The sequence below is a fragment of the Aegilops tauschii genome, chromosome 7 (assembly GCF_002575655.3).
Source record: "Aegilops tauschii subsp. strangulata cultivar AL8/78 chromosome 7, Aet v6.0, whole genome shotgun sequence".
Taxonomy (NCBI): domain Eukaryota; kingdom Viridiplantae; phylum Streptophyta; class Magnoliopsida; order Poales; family Poaceae; genus Aegilops; species Aegilops tauschii.
Window position 1 is genome coordinate 17,501,087 of NC_053041.3, and position 18,353 is coordinate 17,519,439.

The 18,353-nt window shown below is 48.1% G+C and overlaps 2 protein-coding genes and 1 long non-coding RNA gene across 3 annotated transcripts; 2 read left to right on the top strand and 1 right to left on the bottom strand.

The window, feature by feature from the left end:
- Positions 1–1,546: 1,546 nt before the first annotated feature.
- Positions 1,547–4,012, bottom strand: LOC109757628 (uncharacterized). The gene has a single exon (XM_020316449.1). The coding sequence runs from the start codon at positions 4,010–4,012 to the stop codon at positions 1,547–1,549; it is 2,466 nt and encodes an 821-aa protein (XP_020172038.1).
- Positions 4,013–8,669: 4,657 nt separating this feature from the next.
- LOC109757638 (uncharacterized) lies at positions 8,670–12,584 on the top strand. Its single transcript, XM_045231212.1, has one exon. It carries the CDS (start codon positions 8,682–8,684, stop codon positions 11,382–11,384), a length of 2,703 nt encoding a protein of 900 aa, XP_045087147.1. The 5' UTR covers positions 8,670–8,681; the 3' UTR covers positions 11,385–12,584.
- A 2,467-nt stretch (positions 12,585–15,051) lies between these two features.
- Positions 15,052–17,843, top strand: LOC120968276 (uncharacterized). The gene is made up of 2 exons (XR_005762631.3): positions 15,052–17,041; positions 17,515–17,843. It is a non-coding gene; the product is annotated as an uncharacterized lncRNA (long non-coding RNA).
- The last annotated feature ends 510 nt before the right edge of the window (positions 17,844–18,353 follow it).

Genomic DNA, 18,353 nt, shown 5'->3' on the forward strand with positions numbered 1-18,353 from the left:
TCATGGGCTACTTTATTTACCCACCTCCAGGTTGTCCGAGTTAATAGTTGCGCGATTACATCCCACCCTCTACGCCAGTGTTAAGATAACCCACGTGGGAGGCACCTGTGAGTGGGAGTTGGCATGCAGGCAGCTCCTTGGGGAATTCGTCTTCATCACTAACCTTTTTCCTTGTAGAAGACTGTGGGTGGTAGGACAATCGTTCCCAAGCGAAAGCTTTGCACGACGTTGTCAGTGCCAGTGACGCTGACGCTCTTGAGTGCCGTCCCCTTCTTGGAGGCATCACCTTGGGTTGTCTCCTTCACCCTGGGCTTTGGGTAAAAACACTTGCTCCGACATGTTGGACCAGGCGGCGGAGGCACTATGGTGTCGTTCCTTCCTTGAAGGCTCTGTTGTGTGAGCTAGTTCCCTTCTTGCCCAAGGTTAGGGTGTGTTTGTGGGCAGTAGCTAATTCTCTTCGCATTGATGGTCTCGTGGCTGTGACGGTGCTCTTTAGGCGAGCTACCTCGGCGAGAAGTTGTGTTCGGAGTCCTTCTCCTTGGGTTCGACAGGCTCTAGGTGAGGTTCTGCATCATTCGACGATGCGGCGCCCTTTGATCCAGCGCGAGGGGCAGGGGTCTCGGCGATGGAGCTGGTTCGGGTGGTGGTGCTTGGCCTCCATGTGTTGGCGATGACATGGCTTCCTCTGTCTACTAGTCTCTCTCTCAAGTTGGCTCCGTTCTTCTCTCCATTTTCCTAATCGTCGATGATGGCTCTGAGGACTCCATGCAGTGCTCAAATCTTTCTTTTGTTGTTTGCTTGTTGTTTTCTCGGGCTTTGTTGTTATCCTTGGCACCTTGTATCTTGCCGTTTTCTTGTTTATCTTTAAAGTTGGCGAAAGCTTTTTTTGATGTACATAGCCTAGATGCTAAAAGAAAAAGTAGAAATAAGAGAAGATGGGAAGATCTTTAAATCAAGGTAATTGTGTTAATCATCCCCTCCGTATGGCTCTAACTTAAGCTAGTTGATCCTGGACAATTCCAACACTAACATTTAGATACGAATGTGTATGAATTTTTGGATTTTTACTAGCAGGTGCCGTGGCACCCGGGAGCCAAATGTATAGATCTGCATGGTACTCATATACTATTGGATACACTATAATACTTCCAAATTTTGAAACTGTTGGAGAAAAGTTCACAATGTATTCAAAAAGAGGTCCCACGAGACTAAATATATTTTGCCGCACAGTACCATGCATTGTCATTTGACTCATTTGGATATCCACTAGTACCATCGAGGAACACAAAGCCCCCGGCCTTCTTATGCAAGCTAGCTAGTACATAGGTAGAAACAGAGGAGTGGTAGTTTGAGGAATGCAGGCTTCTGGAGTTGTATATAACGATTACACCTTTATTGAATAAACAGATCTGGATTTTCAATCTGAAGTAGACACGCATAAAAAGTTAAATGGCCGATCAGAACGAATAAATAGCCAAAAGAACAACGCAAAAGAATTACTACAAGGATGCCGGCGCGGTGGTGCAATGAGTCGAGTGACAACTTTTCATTGGTTGGCTGCCTGGTTGATATCAGGGATGTCCTCCTGGTCTGGCCCCTCTTCGCCATGGATGGCGTTCCCACGAAAGCCGGCGTGGGAGACCAATGCCCACAGGTGTGTGATGAGCTCACTGTCGCCGGCAAGATGCCTCCCGTGGGTGGCTGCCCTCGTGTTCGCGGCCAAGTGGAGGAGGAACCCCGTCCAGAAGTTGGCCAGGTCGCTCCACAGGCCTTCTGCGTGGCCTTCATACACCTTTATCAGGTGCTTCCCTAGCATTGCACCCATCCTTGTTATGGAACACCCAATGTGGAGGCCTCCATCGTCTTCTTTTTCTCTCACTTGCTCTGGTGTTACTGGTTCCACGTCAGGGCCCCAGCCCCAGCTCTGATGGTGATCAGTGTTCTCGCAGGGCTTGTGGACTGTCTCCATAAGGCCATTGTACACAAATATGAAAGGTAGCTTGCCACGCCCCCACTGGCGATTGAATTTGGATGTAACGTGGTCAATTTCTTGGATTACCTCACCAAGGACCATTCCGGCAACAATGGGATTATCCGGCACCAGATCCTTGCTGACCAGATACGTACAATAGTTGGATAAGGTGGCTGCAGTTGCATACTGCTCAGACCACACAGATTCATAGTTTTTCCTTTTATTGCGAATTCCATTTGGACCGTCGACGAAAGGCCGCGGTCGCTGCACAGCCCTGAGCTTCTTGACCGTGTTGAAGAAGTTGATCTCACAGAGGCTGGTGGCGATATGCCAGACCAGTATGATGTGGGTGTCTACCTTGAGGTTTCTTGGCCACTCCACCACCTTCTCATTTGATCTGAAGGCGTTTGAGAAGTAGTTATCCAGCGCTAGCCCTTCCTTCTCCAACTTCTTGAGCGTATCCAATATCGCAATCTTGGTGTAATCTTTCAGGGCGGTTGTTCCAACAGTTTCCCCTCGACAGAGTACCATCCTCCATGTGAGCGGAGGCAGCACACCTGCTGGCTTTAGCACACGGAATGTAACCAGAAGGTTCTGCTGACTGACCGTCTGAATCCATTTGGCTTTGCTGCCGAAAAACAACATGAACCTCATTGCCATCTCCACCATCGGACGCCGCAAGCACTGATGCTGGACGTACTTGCACAACATCAGAACCTTTGCCCACCGTGACAGCACATAGAGAAAAATCTCCAAGAGCTCCTTGAGAACGATGATGCCGACCATGAGGCGTGTGATGAACACGCCGTGTGTGATCCTGTTCCGGTCTGCTGGATCCATCCTCTCGGGTATGTATCGGGCAGGATACGCAATGTATCCCGTCGCCGCCGCCAAGGACAGCGAGAGCAGCAGGCTCCGGAGTGGAACCATGGCTCCGCCGGCAAACACCGCGGCGTGCTTGCTATAGAAGAGGTCTTGGAGGAAGGACAGCTCGACCCCTGTGATGCGGAACGCCCTCTCGCAGTCCTTAAGGATGTAGTCGATGACGAGCTTGCGGATCTTGTTTTTCCCCTGCGGCCTAGTGAGTTCATGCACCGGGAGATCATAGAACCGACGGCGCAGCAGCTTGTACATCGCGAACGAGAGGCACAGGTCCTTGCGCTGGTTGCCAGGGTCTGCTGTGCTTGCGCCTCCCAACAATCTGCTCTTGCTGGTGTCACGCCATAGCTTCTCCACGGTGACCAGGTGATCCTTGTGGACACCATCTGGATCCAACTGAATCTTGTAGCTCCTGTTGGACTCGATTATTATTCTCTCCCTTCTGAAGCAAGAAGATAGTCTTCTTCTTCCCTCCCGCCGGCCCTCTTGTACTTCCTTGAGCACCCGGTGCTCCCCATGCACCAGGTACTTGCACCCTGCCATTTCTGACACCTCCTGCTCATCATCAGAACCACCAGCTGCAGCAGCAAGAGCAGGGAGATGGTCCTCATAGCTCATGTAGTCGCTCACCAGCCTCATGCTCTCTTGGTTTTCAGTCTCCCCTTTACTTGAGGTGACGAAGAGCACGATGATTCGAACTGCATTAAGCGCCCAGATCAACCAGAGGGGGATCCTGAGGAGCTCAAAGGTCTGCACCCGGAGGAGATTGGCTGACCAGAAGGAGGACATGAGGTCCAGCAAGGGGACCTGCTTGGACCTGGTGTAGGGGCGCCCGATCTTGACGCTGTACTGCAGGGTGACCAGCAGAACCGCCCACACCTGGAAGTAGTCGTTCACCCTCGCGCCCGATAGCTGCATCAGTCCCATGGTGTACATCACCAAGTTCTGGTTCAGTATCTCCATGGTGACGACAGTAAACATCCTGCTAGGCTTCCCAAACCATGGCCCCGAGAAGTCGAGGAGGAACCTCCACACCAATAGCACTGTCGTCACCAGCACCCACAGCTCCACACTCGCAATGTGAGTAGCGATGTCCAGCATAAAGAGCTTCTCCAAGGTGAGCAGGATTGTTGCAGCAGCCTTAGCCTTGGCGGAGCTCATCCTCCTCCCCCTCCTCTTTCTCTCTGTGTGTGTGTGTGTGTGTGTGTGTGTGTGAACGCCCTTACAGTGAGGAATGGAACTCTCCAATCATGGTGGATAGGGAGCTCAGTGAACGCATCTGATGAAGCGCTCAAACAGTGGCCCTCACTCAACGCATATGTTTGTGTTTGAGCCCGTGATGCGTGCTTTGCTTTACTCCGAGATGCCTCCGCTCCCTTGACTGTCAAACGGGGCCTGAGAGGTGGGGTCCGGTCAAAAGTGCGCATTCTGAGGGCGGGCCATGGGTCCTCCGCCTCGCGCTTTTCTTCTTTTTCTTTTCATTCCTTTTATGTGTCAGTTTGTGGTCGCTGGCTATGAACCTCTCTTTTGCCACCGCTGTTAGAGCATCTCCAGCCTCAAGGGGCTCCAAAAAATCAGGCGAACCGGTGTTAAAAATTGGCTTGGGGCGAGTGGGTTCTCAGCCGCCGCCACCCAGGGCCGCCCCCAGTCGCCGTTTTTAAATATTTTTGAAAATAAATTCAGCTAAAATTCGGCAAACATTACAAAGATTCAGCAAACAGGACATAAATTAAAATTCAGCTAAAATTCTACTTTTTTTTACATAGAAAATTAAAATTACTAAATAAAAAACTCGCTGAGCGCGGCGTAGTCACCGTCCGCCACCGTCGCCTCCGTCGTCCTTCTCCTTCTTCACGCTGCTGCTGGACCCCCTACCCGGGGTCGCCCAAACGGACAGGTTTGGCTGGTGGCGGCGCGTCGTCGTCGCTGTCTTCATACACGATGACGCCCCCTTCCTCGCGCCCGCGGGCAGGGCGCGGCGCTGGCGCTCCATCTCCAGCCGCGCCCAGTCTTCCCGCGCCCACTTCATGGCCGCCTCGTCGTCGAGCTCCGGCTTCGTCTTCACGGCGGCGAGACCCGGCTCCGTCTTCACGGCGGCGAGCCCCGGCTCCGTCTTCGGCTTGACGAAGCGGGGAGGAGCCGAGGAGGAGGCACGCCCGCCCTCGTTGATGACGATGCCAGCGTTGTGGGTGCGCCGGCCGAGCGGCATTTCCATGGGCTCGGTCTTGACGCTGAAGAGCGCCGGTGAGCCAGAGGAGTGGGAGGAGGAGGAAGAGGAGCCGGTACGTCAGCGGAGGCTCGTTGCCGTCCTTGAGGTGCTCGAGGATGACGTGTTGCGTGCGGCCGGGGGCGCCCCACCATAGGCGGCGGCCGTCGCTAGTTTTGGTCCCCTGCACCACCGGCGCGTTGTTAGTGGAGGCCACCCGCTCCGCCTGCCGGCGTTCAAAATATGCCGCCCACGCCGCATGGTTGCCGGCGTCGTACTCCGGGAGGGCCCGGTGCTCCTCCGTCAGAGACGCCCGCGCATGCTCGATCTCGGCGCGGAAGTAGTCGGGGCGCGTGACGTCGGGCAGCGGGGGACGGGGACGCCCCTGGCGTTGAGCCTCCACCGCCCCTTCGCGCGCATGTCGGGAGGCGTCGGGTAGTTGGCTTCGTGCAGGACATGGGCTTCCCACTCGTGCAGAGAGCAGCGGCCGAAGCCATTCGCCGCCGCCCCATCGCCGTGGAACCTTTCGCCCATCGTCTGCGGTGGCTGTGAATGGGGAGGGAGAGGAAAGAGAGGGCTCGTCGGCGGTGGCTGTGCATGGGGAGAGAGGGGCTGCGGACGGGTGTGTCCACCGGCGAGGGAGGCGCCGCTTTATATAGCGGCCGGGGGGTGGCGCCGTGTGTACGCGTGGCGGGGAGAGGGCGCGTCGCCGCACAGCGCCGCCCGTGAGGAATCAATGGAAGGCTGACCGGCGGCAGCCTTGGCATTGATTCCCGGCTGGAAACCAAGGCGATGTGTGGACGGCGAGGCGCGGGTCACTGACTCGGCGGGCCCGCCGTTCTTTCACGCCAAAACGATCACCCCGGCGCCCCGCAACGCGCCGGGTTCGGCCTGGGTCCGCCGACGCCAGTTTCGACCCTAACCGCCGAAAACTGTGCTCCTGGGGCGCGACTGGGCCGTTTTTTGGGCACCGGCGCAGAAAAGGGATCTGGGGACCTGTTGGGGACGCGGCGGGAGATGCTCTTATCTCTCAGGCATTGAGATTTTTAGTACTAAAATGACCCTTGGAGAAGCTTAATTCGGTCACTGACTCCTAAGAAACTTATTGCGGAATCAGGCACCCATTTGCGCCTAACCTTTAAGCGTCTAACTTAACCGCCTTAAAACATCTACAACCGGAGTCCTCAGACACTCTCAATACATTTGGGCGAACGGCTGAATCACCGCATGGTCACTTTTTCGCCAAGCATCCACCTGACCTCAAATCAGCCCGGCCTATACGTCCGGTTTAACTGGCAATCCCCGTACCAAACCCATATCTGTGCTGGTGCCCGAACGCGTCGGCCATGTCGAATCCAATAGGCCGGACCCATCCCAAACTCACTCCGAATTGATCAAGTCCACCAAACTGGCCGCCCTCCTCTAGCGTTCATCCTCCATTTCCCGCACCCGAGCCATCCCCCTCCTCCACCCTTGCTCCCTTTCTATGCCACCACACGCGCCCGCCGTCCAGGGCCGACCGCCATGCTCTGTCCGAAGGCTTCCTGTTGCGAGAAGAGACGCGAATATGAAGACCCACCGACCGTCGTCCGCCGCACAGAACTTTACCTGTCGGCTTCCTCCCGTGGGCTACAGGTGGTTAGAAGGGAGGAGAGGCGGCGACGGCGACTAGGGTTTCGGCGAGCCGCCCCCTTGAAGCAGAGCAAGCATGCCTTTGTGAAAGTTCTGCTCACCTACAGTCTCCATTGAATTTCCTATTTTACTATGCTTTCATGTACTCTCATTCAGCAACTTTATCAATCTATGATGGCTACTATACCATCCCAAATTCCCAGTGTACGTTCACTAAGACTTTTCAGACAAATCATTTGTCCAATCTCAAAGCTTACACACATTATCGTACGTGTTGGATGACGGAGGAGGTCGATCTGGTGGTCTAGTCGGGGATGGGCATGAATTCGCCAACCAAAGCTTGATTCAGCCTTGGCCAGAACTGCCAACGGCGGCGACCACGGGCGTGGTTAATTACCTTGTTGGAGGCCTTGTGGGGCGATTCACATTCCCTATGTGCCCCGTGGGAAACCCTAGATTCGGGCTTTCCAGATCGGTTGACGGCGAGGTTTCTGCGTCGTCAGCCTATGGGGCATCATCTTTGGGGTTGTACATCAGCTGGAAGGAGGCTTGGTGGCTCGGCCCAGGTCTTCGTATGCTTCTTGTGTGGTGACCAAGGTGGAGCGGTGTGCCATCTACAGTATCAACGACAACGAGTCTTGGCGGCAAGGTGTAGCGGGATCACGGCGCTGGATACTGTTTATTGGGCGCGCCCAGGAGGCTGGCGCTGTCCGGCTTCATGGCGGGGTCGAGTGGCAGAAGGGTCCTGCTTCGTGCATTGATTGCTCCTAAAGATGGGACTGTGAAAGAAGGCGACGATGAATTCTACAGTGTGAGCATGTGATGCACGCCGAGGGTTTGCAAGACTGGTTGATGCTCCCAGCTAGCCGGCAGGGCAGCTTTGTGAGGCCACCGGATTTCTTGGTGTGCGTGGCTTGAAGTCCGGGCACATCACTAATTTTGTAGGTAGGGCGACAATTTTCACAAGGAAGACGACTTTAGGTTGATCTATGTATTTATATTGTATGGCCTTGTTGAATAATAATTGGATAAAGATGGTTGTGTGCTTCGCTCGATGCAGAGACCGGGGTAATCCTCTTTTTTGGAAAAACAAATTGATGATGTACCGACGTGCAACGGTGGATGCCTTGTCAGACACGCATGCTCAGATCTTCTTCAGTCCACAAGGCCACAAAGTATATATTGCCTATCGAGGTCGAGGATATGCTCTGGCTAGTGGTCCTGATGATCTTAATGATGAAGCCTCGTGTGCAGAAGCAGATGCTGCCGTGTCCAGAGCCGTTACTCCATGGGTACCCAGTTATCATAGATCTCACCTTTCGGGTGTCGTCTCTCCAATTGAAGAAGCGAGGCTGGTCTGGATCGCCCTTGAGCAGCTACTGCGCCCAGGTACCGACAATGCAAGCTGCTTACTCTTTCATACATAGTTATAAACAAACAAGTTCTTGAGCATCAACTTTGCGTTACAACACCATTTGCAAACTTCAGTTTATTTCCTCAAATATAAGAGATAGAATCATCAGCTTCTACCTAAAAAAAGCGCAGGTACGGTTCCGATGTACAGGATGCACAAATTGGCTTAGCTGAAATATTGTGCATATATGTCTTTATAGAATTATTATTAAGCTTGCAATAGAAGCACACAAGACATAGTAAACCTCTGCTGAACTAGGAATTTTTTTCCGTTTTATCACATTGCAAGGAAACAACCAGAGGAATTATATTAAAATCCACAATTCCTCGGCTATTATAATCAATTATATGAAATCAGCAGCAACATAGAAACAGCATGCCTCCAATTTTGTTCTTAATTTAGAGTTCACAAAAAGTTCAGGTGGAGGGTTAAGACTTAAGCGCCTCATTGATCTGTTCAAGTTTTTGTGAACTGTGACTATTAGCTAGTTGTGATGATTTTCTTGAGAAAGGGGTGTTTTCTTTAATTAATTTGATTTAGAAACAACCATGGACATGCAGGCGCCGTTAGCCAAGAGAATGGTGAGCTACGATGATGTCCGTGATCATGTGGCATCTCTGTTCATCATGCTGAACAAGAAAACTGTTATCTTGTTTCGCATCGAGTTCCTGGTGGTCCTCGCCACACTGCTCTTCTTCGCCATGTTCCTCATGGATTTCTTTCGCCGCATGATCCACAACTCGTTCATGAGGGCCGTCTTCAGCGTCTTCGATGCCGTCTCCGACTCCATTGTCCTGTACCTCCTGGGGGCCATGCAAACGGCGCCTTTCAAGAATCAGCTCTTCCCGGTGTGGGCTCTTATGCTTGTCAATTTCCGTTACAGTGCAGATTACATCTCCGGGTATGGTGTTCCTGACCGCAGGGGGCGAAGGTTCACTGAGTGGAGGAACGTGTTCAAGCTCTTGGGATCGGCGTTCCTGAATTGGACGCGTGGATCCAGATTCACGGGTCCACTATGGTCCGTCTGGTGTCTGCAGATAGTGAGGAGTGCCTACAGATTCTTCTCACATAAACTGGCAGTCGGCTCCTTCTGGCATGGCGGGAGTTCGCAGCTTGTTGCAGAACACATGCGTGCCAGATATGATGATAGCACGAGCAACTCGCGAGTAGTGCCTGACCCAGTGACGATGGAAGGCTACAACTACTTGGTGTATGGAGAAGAAAGTCATGGTTTCCAACTAAAGAAGCCTATGTATGCATTTTCTGCCGACACTAGTGCCCGTCTGCCCGGATGGTTCAGCCTAGCTAGATGTCGTTGCTGTGCTGCAAGAGAAGATACTTACAGCAGCACCAGGTCGTCAACACTGGTCACGCTGGACAAGGTCTGGCTATATTTTGGCGATACACCTACCCAGAATACCGACCTAAAGGATCTCCCTCTGGCCTTCGCCTTGTCCAGGCTGCTGCGGTGCCGGCTTGAGGATGTGACACTGCATCCATGTATCTTTAAAGTAAACCGAGAGCTGGTCAAGAGCATAATTGGTGGGAAGGTGGGTGCCAGCAATGCCCTCAGGATCATGGAGCTGCAGCTTGCCTTCGTCCACGACTATTTCAACACCCGCCACCCCATGGTGTTCTGGTCTGGGCTGCTATCTCTCTTCGTCACCCTGGTTCTGTCCATGCTGACCATTGCTGCTGTCTGCTGGCTCGCTATGGATATCCGTAGGGTCTATAAGCCCCCAAACGGCGAGCTTGCTAATATGGTGAAGGGTTTTAATATCGACATGATCATCACATGGGCATTCATTTTATTGATGATTGCCAAGGAGGTTTGGGAGATGGTGACATACTTACTCTCGGACTGGACACGCTTAATCCTGGCATGTGAGTATGTGCAGATGAGGTGGCAGGGGAACAAGTTTACATGTCTGTATCAGATGCTATTTTCGATTTCCAGACGTAAAATTACTGATAAGAGGTGGCATGGTTTCATTGACCAGTATTTCTTCATGCAGTCGTATGATGACAGACCAAGACTTTGGAATTTTGTTCACAACCTAACTACAGGAATAATTCCAAAGAAAGATGATGGGGCAAAGCTCAACTGTGCCATCAAAGTTCCAGAGTTTGTCAAGAAGGCAGTTCTAGAGAAGCTCAGCACAATGGTAGAGGAAGAACAAGGTTGTAGTCTGCCTAGGGACATCAAGACATTGTCCAACAGTAACCTTAGGAAGCAGTTGCAGAACTACAAGGCTTACAGTGCACCACCGACGAGCACTCAGATCCTCCTTCCAACAAGCTCTCACATCATTCTCATGTGGCACATTGCCACCAGCCTCTGCGAGATGGAGCTTGTGACAAAACACGGCGTCAACTTGAGCAACCCTGGGTTTCCGTGTTCCCTCTTGTCTTGGTTGACTTCTTGCTGCTCATCCAAACCGTATCTTATGGATTTGGGTGAGAAGGAAGATGACATCTTGTCATGGTTAACAAACTGCTGCTCATCCAAGTCAAGTGAGAATTTGCCCGATGAGCTTCGGGAATCATACACCGTTGCGAATAGCTTATCGCGGTACTGTGCATATCTGGTGGTTGCAAAGCCAGACCTGATCCCTGACAGCTTTCTTGTTCCCAAGATAGTCTTCCAAAAAACTGTCCAGAGTGCTCGTGATGGCATTCTGAAAAACTGTGATTCATTAGAGAGCAGGTACAAAAAGCTGAAAAACAAAGCAGAGAAACCTATCAAAGACTCTGAAAAAGAAGATGTATTGAAACAAGGTGCGGTGCTGGGCAAGGAACTGCTCAATCTTCCAACCGACGAAGCTCGCTGGAAGATCCTGGCAGAGGTATGGACTGAGTTACTTATACACATTGCGCCCACATGGAATGCACAGGCACACAGGAAGTGTCTTTCTGGAGGGGAGTTCATAACTCACATCTGGGCATTGCTTTGGCACTATGGCATCCAGAATAGTAGCCTGTGGCCAAATGAAGTTGCTCCTGCAGCTCCTCAGAATAATGGTGTCGGAAGTGAAAACAATATGGACGAGACAGGGCAAGCTTGTGCAGGCATAAGCAACAACCAGATTGAAATTAATGTTCATGGACGGGATGAGATCAAGGGTGCACAAGAGCATGAGACACGAAACTCAAGGAGAGGACCAAGAAGAATGGAGGAAACAGAGAGTAGAGAAATCGAGGAGGGGAATCAGGATGCGATAGTGGAGGACACAAAATTTCAGAGAGGAATGGCTGGCTGGCCAAACACAAAACAAGAGTGAAGCGAAGAAGGTTGAAGACATAGTTCCAGAGCAGCACAACATGACCTGAAGGGCGTATATGAATTATGCGACCATAAGTTCTGCAACAAGATCGCAAGCCTGCACAGAGGATCTGTTGATCTTCTATCTGGGGACCTGATTTGTTCATATGGATGTTATTGTTTATTTCTTTTATTTTCACTATTTTTGATTTGTTTGTGATATCCTTTATTGGACTCTCACCTCATATTTACTATTTGGGGACTTGATTTGTTTATATGATATGGAGTCTGCAGTGTAGTCGTTTTACTTTATTATCCCTCCAGCTAAGGGTTAAAGTGGTTAGGATGATTTCCGCCCGTAACCGTTTTCTATTTGGGTACGGTTAGAGAATTTTGAGATCCAGATCCGAGTTTGATTGATAGGATATGGTATTACTAATGTACAACGCAATAGGATAATCTGTTTTTTCTAGTCGGATAATCCGGCATTTTAATTATGGATATCTGATTAATGGGTGAAATTTGAAGTACTAAGTAGCAATCCATGAATGCTATTTTTGCTTATGAGATGAAACATATGCTTGTTATAGATTTATTTGGCTTAGTTTAATACCTTCTAATGCTTTACGTGTTCTTAAAATATATAAGCATAATATTTGCTCATTGTGTATGTCTAATTTTAGTTTAAAGCATTTGTATATTTCTCATTCCTCGTCCAGTTTCCAATGTTAGTCTGTTCTAAGGATTTGTGGTCGGAGGTGGAGTGCTTGCAGTGGGCGACACCTCCCTTTGGGCGCTTAATTAGCTGTCGTTTGTTTCAGTTTATTGCACGTGTCTCACTCTGTTCTTCGGTTCAGGTGGTGCTCTGTCAAATCTGAGTTATTCTATTGATATTGCCATCTTGACTTGGAATGCACGGGGGTTAAATGACCAAACAAGAGGAGGGTCGTTGCTAGCTTTCTGTGTGACTCTGACAAGGGTTGCAACATAATTTGCTTACAAGAAACCAAGCTTGCTGCCATCACTAAGCAGATTGTGGTCGAGATCTTGGGTCCTAAGTTTGGGGACAACTACATTCAGGCCTACCGCAACCCCTACGGCGGCATCCATATGGCCAGATGTAGCGGTGGATGAAATGGAAATAACAACTAACATCTGTTCCTGAATTAACAAAACATTTCCCTGAAACCTGATGCCGAAATTAGCCGGTGCCATCGGCGGCCGCGCTCTTCGATGCCAGATCCGCGGCTTCCTCCGGCCACGGACGCATGGCCAGCACCGGTGGTCCTGACCAGAATCGTCGGCGAGGAGGCGGAGGCGGCGGCGCTCGGGCGCCCGAGCCGAGGAACTGGGCTGAAGTCCGCGCTTTGGAGACGTTAATGAGGTTGGGCCCAAGCAAAGAAGCCCAGCCACAAGGAGTAGGCCGGTACGGTAGGCCCAAGTTAAGTAAGGCGAAGAAAACCAAGTAAGGCGAAGGAAGAAGCCAGCACAGACCAGACTAACCACCCCTCAAAAAAAAAAATATAGAGACCAGACCAGATTAGTCCGCGAGCTCGGAGGCGAAGGCGGCGCGAGGGACGCCGGGGGCGTCGCCGCCGGCGTTTGACAGCCGGCGCATGACTGTCGGCGCCAATCTCCACCCCCGATCTTTCTGCAAGGCCTGTGCTCTCCCCCCTCCACTCTCGCCCAAACCCTAGATAGCTCCAATATATATTTTTTCACCTGCAAAAAAAAAAAACAGCGGTCCGTGCATTTTTCTCGTTTTTTGGCAGGGTTAGAATTCACGCAAGTGCAAGATATCTAGATGGATGTCATGCCAGGGTCTCTGTTTTCCTTAGCAGAAAATAGATTGTTTCGTGTACAATGTGCCCCGCGAAACAAATGGAGCATGCATAAATATTTCCGTGCACTGAGCGTTCTCGTATCTATGGGACATCCACCGTACCCAAGCGACTGCCTGTTTTCTGCTAATTTTTGGCTCTGTGCTGCATAAGAATGGTGACGGTGCAGCCCATCATGGTTCCTTGGTGCTTTGTGTGCGTTCTTGTTTTTTGCTTCCTAGTTGTATTCCCAACTTTTGCCCATTTGCCCCCAAAGAAATTTGAGGCTTCCCCCCTGAATCCTGTAACAATAATCACCAAAAAAAAAACCAAACAGGGTTATGCATTTGACAAGTTCATCTCTTGTGAATCTCTACTTAGTTGCACGTTTCACTACAATGGTAACGAACCACCAAAACTGTCGCATGTCGGTGCTATTTGGAATGGAAAATCAGAATTTCTTGCACATCAATTTTACTTTGGTCAGGAATCTAAACTATACCCCTAATAGCATCAGGTTCGCTTGGATTCTTATGTTGCCGCGTTGCTGAATGACACTTTGATGAGAACCCTCTGGACAGTATGACACTTTGATGAGAACACCGCAGAGGGAAAGTGTCATTTCACTTCCTTTTATCTGGTGTATCTTTCGCGGAAAATCTTTTCTTCTCTTCTTTATAGTATGAATGAAACATAGGCAGAGCTCCTACCAAAATTGCTTTTGGCTCCGGAGCTCTAGTGATCCCGGCACGACAAAATCCATCTTGTGTATCGGATGGTTCCTACAGTTTATTTTTGGAGGATTCAAAATACATTTTGGAGAGACGGGGGTGAGCCAAAGTTCAAAATGTTTTGAGAGAAAAATCCAATCGTAATTTTTTAGAAAATAAAATTCAGGTATAATTTTTTAGAATCAAAATCCAAGCCTAAAATCCTATGAGGGAAAAAAAATCCAAGTCTTCTTCCTAATCTTAAAAATCCCGACCTAATTTTTTAGTACACCCTCTGTTCCCTAATACAGGACATTTTGCCAGTTTAAATTGAACTGCCAAAACGTCCTACATTACTGAATAGATAGAAGATTATGCTGTGAATACATAAAAAATAGATAAAAGTTCACCAGATAAAAGAAAGTGAAATAAATCTGGACTGTATAGATCCTAGGTAAAACTGAAAACTACATCCACGTCATTCGAAGTCGTAGTCTCAATCTTCGTTCTTTCTTGTTTGCATGTCAGCATTCGATGATGGTTCTAGGGAAGAAAGTAGAAAAACCAGAAGCTTTCAACCCAGAAGAAAATAAAAATCACTTGTCACCCTTTAATTTTTGGGACACAGCCCATTTTCGTGTGGACCGCAACACCCCATGAGGCCACGACCCTCTTTGGCGAGGGAGAGAGGGGTTCCCATCTCAAGAAAAGAATGTCTAAAAAAAAATCTCAAGAAAAAAAAAACCACTCAAAAAAATATCTCAAGAAAAAAAAAACACTCAAAAAAATATCTCAAGAGAAAATGTCTCTCTCCCTCCCCCCTCTTACCCTGGTTCTCATGTATACTTTGGCCATCTCCATCTTGCAAATCGTTGCTATTTCGGTAGTCTTGATTGATAGATTCGAAACACGTTGTTGCTACGGTAATCTTGATTGATAGATTAGATTCCCACTTGCTTTTTTGTTGTAAGAGATTTGGATGCACTACCAAGTCATAGAACCCTAGACTGTGAAATTAAACTGAGCCCACGATCTGCAAATGGGAAAGGGGATTCAGGTTACCCACCTCAAAGAACCCTAGCATTTCTATGTAGTACTGTATCTGTTTGTTGGGCATTTCACATTTGTTACTAACAGAGGCTCCTGTTTCCTTTGGGGCTTTTGGTTTCATCTGCTTTATTTACGTCTGATTGGAGTAATTACTGATGTTTTCAAAGCAGGAGACTGGTTTACACTGTCCCTAGGGATCCAACCCCTTGCTGTATACTGTGTCACTACTGTCTTCTATGTTTTTATCCTAGCGCATATTTGTTATCTGTGCACATGACAAGAATCTCAGGAAACACACATTCCCTAGCCATTGTATGTTGGCACTTTGTGTTGCTTCTTTGTTCGGAACTTTTTTAAATATCCAGACATCCAGTTCATACTTCTAATATTTTTTCCTTTGATTCATAATTTGTTTCAGAGAAGCTGCGATCACCTGTAACACCGAGGCCTGCTGTGTTTGCTTCTACCGTCTCAGCTATGTCCGGGCTTCAAGGTTGGGCAGACCTCCCAGATGGCCTGCTTCACTCCATTGTTTGTCGGTTGGGATCCTTCCCTGATCTTCTTGCTTTCGCTGCCACCTGCCCCTCTTGGCGTGTTTCCTTATTCTCCTATCCCTCCAAATCGACATTGTTGCCACCTCTCCTCCTCCAACCTGATATCCCTGTTTGCTCTTCTCGTCCTTGCCCATTGAGCAACAGCCTCGTACCCAAACACTCATGCTATGTTACTGATCTTGCCAACAAAGACACCTATATGTGCTATCAGGTTCCCCAATTTGCTTGTTTTGTTGACAGAAAATCCCCACCGGGTTTACTGGATAATTTTTCTTTGGGAAGTGTTTCCTATGGCCATCTCATATTGGCCAACCAACAACAATCATGTCTTCTTGTTGATGTCTTCACAGGTGTTAGTGTCTCAGCTCCGCAGCTACCGGTTGGTGGATATATTCTCCTATACTATGCTGCCCTCACGGCTCCTCTTTCGTCACGCAACTCACATCTACCGGTTGTGACCATAGCAGCTTCTGTGGCAGTGAGCATGTATGAGTTTGTAAGGTATCCCGACTTTATGTAGCTTTGATGTGGTCTATCAAGTTTTGAACCTTTGCTTTGTAGGTCATGTTGGAGTGTAAGGATGTCGTGGTCGATTTCTACCCTTTTCGTATGGCTTGCATGAAATTGTTGTTTATGTTCAAGCTAACTCTACTAGCTTATTCTGAAAAATTGCTGTTCCAGCAGAGAACAGAACAGTCACTCCTTTGCAGTTAGATTAGGAGATGTTTACGGTGGCAAGAGCCTGAAGTTTTTGCAGTTAGTTCCATCCTTGGGTGTTTAACTACTTATTGACAGATATTCAGATCTTAGTAAGAGATGTGTCTCTGTTATCAGTTTTATGTGCTGTTTAACTGCTTACTGAATCTTCTTCTTCTGTTGCTGAAACTGACAATTTTCATGTGTAGTTTTGCCTTAGGCTGCATGGTGTGGCCTTGTGAATTTATCATGTGTGAGCAAGGGATTCTTCTTCAGGTGCATGGTTTTGTTTCAGGTTGCATGCCCTGAAATGACTAAATGAATACATGAACTGAAAAATGCACCTGGGTTGGTTTGTTGTATGGTTGCTGGCCTAGAAACATGAAGAAGACATGTGTTGCATGAACCGTATTCTTATGTTGATTAGCATGCGTGCACTTTCTCTTGAGTTGAGTAGTACTTGCACTCCCATTTGTACTCCCCACCTTGCCTAGCTTGGAAACCACCCACATCGCATATTGTAGTGAGCTCAGGCAGATCTTCCTGGAGGGCGGCACATACGAAAGAGAACTTGCTACCAACATAGAATTCCGAAGCATCATCAGGAAGATTCAAGATGTCGGCGCTGATACTGGAGAGCATCAAGCTCAGGGGCTGCTGGAGTCTTGAGACAGTTACTGGCCAGCAAAGCTAGTCGTGCACACGATAAGCCACCAGTAGTTGTCGACTGCTAGAAAGATTGGTGGGACATGCTTCAGTGGGATGGGCTGGAGGAAAGATGCCGCCTCTTAGCCCGAGGCATTCTCATTACTACAAGAAGACAATTCCGAGAGGATCGCTTCTAAGGTATACACATGCCTCTAATGCTGAATATTTGTCAGTTGCATAATGTATGATCTCACTTTATATCTATATAAGGGTTAGTGTCAAAAGTTGTCTTATTTTATGATACAGATGAGTATATATTGAGCTACTTATTTTGCTTGTTTGATTTTTTCTCTTTCGATGGCTATGTAATCTAGAGGATGCAAGGTTACTAGTGTGTTGCTACCAACCCGAAGTGTTGTGAATCTTTCAGTATTATGTTTGCAATACTATTATAAGTTGGTGTGTTTGTGCATTAATGATTGTGTGGTTTTCTTATCATAGCTCAATGCCACTCTTGACTTGTGCTCTTTCAGTATATAAGTTTAGAATATTTACAATATATTTTCTTAAAGATCATATATAATTAGGCCTTCTACTTACACATTATTTACTGCTTTACAGGCTAGAGGAGTACTGACCAAATTGTACCATCTTTTATTGATCATCTCCAGGTGACTCTAAAATGCATGGATATTACATCGATCTGTGGATGCTACCCGCTAGCTTGGGCATTGTGGAGATGTTCAATTATTTACTTATAGTGGCATAGATGTCTCCAATAAATTGGTAGTGCTGCTTGTGCGAGTGCCCATGCACCGGATTACAGCTCGACTAATTGTCGTGATTGTGCGTTTGCCTGAGCTGATTGTGTATGTTTGACTTGGCTTGAGATTGCTATTTTTTTAAAAAAATAATGTGGTCTGAGTGTATTGTATACACGAGAAGAACCTACTAGTGTTGTCTGGTGTGAGAACAAGGACCTGTTATGTTTATGTACGGATATCTTTGAACAATTTAATGTACTGTTTTCTGTGATTCTCATGATGTTTTGTTAAGAATTATATCTGGGGAAGTGTTTCTTGTGCTCACTCTTGTAAACAGAATGGTGTGATACTGCCGAAAAGTGCAAGCAGAAACCGAGCTCCATAGAGCTCTTTATTTTTCTTTCATCGGAAATACTTCTTCACTTTTCAAAAAAATCTGAAAAAAAGTATAAACATAGACATATGTTTGTAGTATACATGTGAGAAATTTCATAAACATGTATGTTAATATGTGATGTATACAAAAAAGACAAAAACATGGAGTAAAATAGGCATTTTTCCTTTTGTTTTTTAGACTGATATTTGTCTTTTTTGTGTAGCATGCAAATTGTCAAATTAGTTGATGAAATTTTATACATATTTGAAGAATATGCATATGTATTTATAGAAAAGATTTGATATTTTCTTGAAACTTTTAAATATATTTCATTTTTTTTTACAAAACGGGCTTCATGGAGGCCGGCCTC